We start from the raw sequence: 5,601 nt of genomic DNA, 5'->3' as shown, positions 1-5,601 counted from the left end.
ACCACCACACCACACCCCCACACACGACGCACGCACACGCTACCACACCACACCACACCACCACACCACCACGCACACACCACTCTCTCTCTCTTCTCTTCTCTCTCTCCTCTTCTCTCTCCTCTCTTCTCTCTCTCCCTCTCTCTCTCCTTTTCTCTCTCTCTTCTTCTCTCTCTCTCTCTCCTCTCTCTCTTTCTCTCTTCTCTTTCTCTTTTTCTCTCCTCTCTCTCTTTCTTTCTCTTCTCTCTCTTCTCTCTCTCTCTTTCTCTTCTCTTCTCTCCTCTCTCTCTCCTCTCTCTCTCTTCTCTTCTCCTCTCTCTTCTCTCCTCTCTCTCTCTCTCTCTTCTCTCTCTTCTCTCTCTCTCTTTCCTTCCCCTTCTCTCTTCTCTCTTCTCTCTCTCTCTCTCTCTCTCTCTCTCTCTCTCTTCACTCTCTCTCTCTCTCTCTCTCTCTCTCTCTCTCTCTCTTCTTGATATGGCTAATTCATCCACATTCCCATTTTGGCAAAGGTTCTGTGGATCGCAGACAAGCATGATTCTCCTCCCAAGCAGTGCCTTTACAGCAAGATTCGCCTCCAACATGAACTACAATTATCAAGGCTTCAACATCACTTTCGAGTCCTTGGGCGATTCGGCTTGCCATAAGGTCTTGTGATTTACGTTTTTCTTTTCTTTTTCGCTTTCTTTCTTTCTTTTTTTTTACTTTTCGTTAAGTGGGGAAATTATATTAGGAATGGAGAGTAAGCGAGACTACAAGTGCGAGACTGAATTACTTATGTTCTGTGTGCAAGTTGATGTTGGTGGTCTTGTGCGTTGTCTTCATTGACTGGTTTATGTAATTACTGGTTTATTGGTTTGATATTTGGTTATATGCTTACTTATTTATTAATCTTTTTGTGTGTGTTTTATCATTTAGATGTTTTTTATTTGCATATTTATATATGTATTTATTTTCTGAGGAATTTGTTTGTCAGAATTGGTATCGTATATATATATTCGTAGAGCATTTTGCCAATTTCCATTCCAGTATTTTTAGACCGTGTGTTAGAAATTCCGTTATTTAAAATTTATCATAGGTAAGGAACAAGAGTATTGTTTTTTTATTGTCTTTATCCTGTATTTTCCATTTTTTGTTTCAATTGCAGATTATAAATGTAGCTGCAGGAGAGACTGGAATGATCACCACACCAAACTACCCTGGTCTGCATGGACGAGGGTGCGCGTGCGAGTGGTGGATCATTGTGAGTCCGGCCTTTTGTTTGTTCGACTTGTAGTAATGTCTTGTTACCTTTACTGTTATTATTAATGCATTTGTTGGTGTAAAGTGCTGCTGTTATCACCACCATCACTGGGGAGCTAACGCCGGCGGGAGCACATTACCTCCGAGGTTGTCTCGAGCAGGATCGCCCTGAGGGAAGCGAGCCAGGTTCCCGTATAGCCCGAGTTGTCGCTCCCGGGTTGTGTGTTTAACAGGCTCTGTGCCGGTCTTACGGTTTAAGCGTTACCGGCTGTGTCCCATGATCCGGCGTAAAGTGCTTGTTACTAAAGGCATCAAGACGAGATTCCAAGGTATAGGATATCGCTGTTGTTACTACTGTTGGTATTCTTATTCTTGTCGTTGTTGTGTAGGTGAGCAGGTGACGTATTTTTTGTTTATCTTGTCTTTCCGATATGTATGTTTCCGCTGAAGAATGTAAGTCTCGCACTTTTGAGTTTTGAGTTCTATAGCTCTGTTATGAAGATTAACCTGAATAGAGAACATTTATGATAGCAGTTACACAAGTACATAATTCTTAAGTACACTTTTCTTAACCTGATTTGAAATTTATACGAAACCTTTCCCCAGGCTCCCGCAAGCAAGAAGATCAAGATTTTAATCGCGGGTAAAAGGATCGGTCGATGTCATGAAAATTACCTCGTGGTGGATCTTCAGGGAACCAGGAGCTATTATAGGCCGTTAAGCTCAAGAGTCTGTGGAGAAAATAATCTGCCAGTCTCACTCCTTTCTTCTGGCAATGAGCTGAACGTGGTGTATAAATCCATGAGGAATTCGAAAGGATTCCATATTCAGTATGAGGTTGTGTAACTTTTCACGCTAAAATTTTATGGCATTATAATTGTATAAATAATCAGTTTTACACTGTTGTTATTTTATCTATTTATTGTTCAAAGGCGTTGTGTGAATACTGCAGATCTTTAATCCTAACGGTTGCATAATTGATATTTTATTACTGTGTAAAAAAATTAACTTTTATATTGTACAATTTTTATCGAACTGATTGATGAGGGTCCAAAACAGATTTAATCTAGAATATTTGTGTTAACTTTTTTTGTAATAATAATGCTTTCATAAGTCTAAAAGAATTTTTTTTAACATGTCTGATAAAAATGAAATCCGGATTTTCAGGTTTCCTACAGGAAACTGGACTCCAGTCTGTTTTTTTTATGTCTCTAGTAACTAGGATATAATAGTCCTTTTATGTTTTACGACCTTTTAATGGTTGTTCAATAAAAAATCAAATATAGGTAAAAAAAAAAAAAAGTCTACCATTACTACGGAAAGAAAAGGGAACAGTATTAGTAATTACTAAAAGCTAAATGAAGAAATAATGACTGAAGCAGTGTCCCCATTGGGTACGAATGAAATTTCAGGATTTTTCAAATGCAAAATTTCTGCAGAAAAGGATAAAGATTCGGTCTTATTCTTAGACAATACATACAAATTTCACACCTTGGAAAGAAATACTGAAACTGAAGAAAACTCCTTGTAGGAAATACTTCACGCAATTACAGTAGCTGGTTGATAAAGGCGAATAAGTAAATGTAATCAAATGAAGTCTAACCCCTAATCCTATACCCGTTGCCGTGGTTGGGCTTAGGAGGCAGAGGCTGCGGCCAATTGTAGGGGATCACCCCTACATTTGTCCTCAGCTCTCGCCTCAACAAATTTTGTATGGTCTTTTCTACTCCCTCTTTCCTTTTCCTTCTTTTCTTCATCCCCTTCTGCTGCCCACTTCCTAAAGTGTGAAAGGCTGACTTTGCGTCAGTCATAACGGCCTCTGGGAGCCATGGGCACGGTATTCTCTTGATTAATGCCTAGCCCATACTCCTTATGGGGACCCTGAGGGTAGACCGTTTCTTCTTTCCACTTATTTCAGGCACACCATAGTGAATAATGAAGGGGCAAGCCTTAATTATTAAGGCTTGATCCTTCAGCAGCTAGCCTATCTGAATTTGATTTCAATGGTTTCCCGCCCCTGCCTTTCCTTTGACCACGGTCCGACCAATGATATTAATGCCCCCTCTTCGACATTTGCTGTCAACTCCATCCCTTTCGAATCATCCACCCAGATCATTACTTAACCTTCAAGAATACACCCCTTTATCTCTTCTATCATCCCCCCATTCCATCTCCTACTAGTCTTCTTCATTGTCTGCCCCCTCCCCTTATTCCTACTCTTCATCTTTATTGTTCTCCTCCTCACAATACTACCGCTCTCCATACTATCCCATTTTCCTCCCGCCCTCGTCCCACTACTTCCACCTCTACAAACCATTTTAGTAAACTTTTTGGCCCAGCTAGGTTGGGATTGAGCCTTTGTAATTCCCCCTACCACCCTTTTACTCTGACAATACCCTTCTCTTCCAACAATGTCTCCAAAAACAAGTAGGTAAAATTTCCTTTCACAGTCGTTCTGATTATTCACTCCTTGTCACAGTTACATCTGAGTCTCAAGCTCGTGCACTATCTGACTGACTTTAATGGCAATGCCAACCGCTCCTCCTTTCATACTTGTACTGGAATTGTTTCTGTCTCCCCAACTGGCTGTCCTGTCTACAACAAGGACTGGTCTGACTGTGAAGACGACCTGCTTGCATGCCTCATCGACTATGATGCAGTGGCAATAAAGTGCTATACTAATCCTCCCAGAGGCCAGCGAAAGTCCTACACCCAGCCAAACAGTTGCTCCACAGTCCACACTGCCTTCTTATTTGCCCAAACTGGTCGCAACCATTCAAATTTCTCTGCTCAGTTATGCATGTGTGCCAATTGTAGTGGCTCCCATAATGTATTTTATCAGACCTGCTCTGCCTACAAGCTCGAATCTGAGGTAGCAGTTCTCAGATTCAGTCCTCATTCTACATGAGGGCAGACAAGAAGCACCCCAGCAAGGTTTTTCTCTTTGTACCTACCTACCTGTACTACACTCTTGCTTCTTTCCTATTTTCTGAAGATGGCTCAGCATCCCTTCCCTGTACCCCAAACCATTCAATCTCTACTCTCTCCCCCCCATTCAAATTCCTTTTCCAGTCCAAATCCAGATGCTCTAATTTCTACTACTTCCCCGATGCATACCCCTCTTCCTTTCATTATACGTGTCGCAATGGGCAACCTAAGAGTTCCACCCATCTTCTCATACCACATCCTTTCCTACACCCACCTCTCCCTTTGTTCCTCGGACATGTATTCCCTCTTCTAAGAAAACCCTTATTTCTCAGACCACCTCTGTATGCCTCACTTCCTGACATTCTTCCTGATACTTCACCACCTTCCCCTGTTCCCTTATCTCATTCTCTGGATTATTCTCCTACTTCTCCACCAACCACTTTTACTCATACTACCCGCTGATTGTTTCATAATGTCTCTTGCATTTTCCTCGTACAGTTACTCTCCCTTCCTCAGACACTCTCTCGATCCAAGCTAATCTCCCTATACCCTTAACCCCTCCCTAGTTTACAAATCTCCGATGTACTCCATTTGCTCCACCCTCTGTACCCCTTTAGCTACCATTCTATGCCACAGCTCTACACCCTTTGGCAACTAATGCATCTTATGCAAATCGTCAACTCATTTCTACCTTTTTCCCCACAATATTTTACCAGTGCTATATGACCTTTGATGTCTAGCACATTTATTTCTTCTAACCATTAACCCTCAATGGGACCCTTACTCCCCCCAGTAATGAAGATTTGGTACATTTGTTAGCTTCATCGAGGCTTGCCCCTTTATCAACTAGCTCCACTGATTTTAATTCCCCCTGGTTTCCTGACCCCAGACTCTTGTTTGACCACAATTCTGAAAACTACTACTACCCCCTCCTCAATGCCTATTGTCACCTTAGTCCAGTCCAAGTTATTACTCAACCTCCAGAAAACATCCCCCCCCCTCCCAACATCTTCCCACCCTATCTCCTCTACCTCCAGTCTTCTTCATCTACTATTCCCTCCTCCCTTATAACTACTCTTCAGCCTTATTGTCCACCCCTCCACATACGAAAACCTTTGTTTCTCAGACCTCCCCAACCAAATCTTCAAAAACTGTCAGACATTCAAAACTATCTAATTGTGAGCCAAAATAAAATGTCTGCACCTCATACATCTTCCAATCTCTCTGCTCCCATTCCCTCTCCACTTAAAGTAACTGCTGATATCCATCCACCATCCCACTCATATTCCCCTTACACCCTTCCAACACATTTCACCCCCCCTCCTTCTTTCCCCATTATCCCTACCACTTTGCCTTAGTTACACATGCAACTCTTTGTCACAACCTTCCCCCTTCCCTGGATTCTCTCCCTCCTGAATTTCTCCTGAAACTGAT

At 42.0% G+C, this 5,601-nt stretch overlaps 1 protein-coding gene across 1 annotated transcript in view; it reads left to right on the top strand.

Annotated features, from left to right (window-relative positions):
* LOC119579230 (blastula protease 10-like) overlaps window positions 1-2,606 on the top strand; it is a 33,211-nt gene extending 30,605 nt beyond the window's left edge. The window contains exons 12-14 of the mRNA XM_037926967.1: window positions 510-645; window positions 1,145-1,240; window positions 1,846-2,606. Of these exons, the coding sequence (XP_037782895.1) occupies window positions 510-645; window positions 1,145-1,240; window positions 1,846-2,085 (472 nt within the window). The 3' untranslated portion in view covers window positions 2,086-2,606. The remainder of the gene's footprint in view (window positions 1-509; window positions 646-1,144; window positions 1,241-1,845) is intronic.
* Window positions 2,607-5,601: the final 2,995 nt, after the last annotated feature.

The sequence above is a fragment of the Penaeus monodon genome, chromosome 12 (assembly GCF_015228065.2).
Source record: "Penaeus monodon isolate SGIC_2016 chromosome 12, NSTDA_Pmon_1, whole genome shotgun sequence".
NCBI lineage: Eukaryota > Metazoa > Arthropoda > Malacostraca > Decapoda > Penaeidae > Penaeus > Penaeus monodon.
Note: the sequence above shows the minus strand (reverse complement) of the source record. Positions and strands in the feature narration are given on the sequence as shown.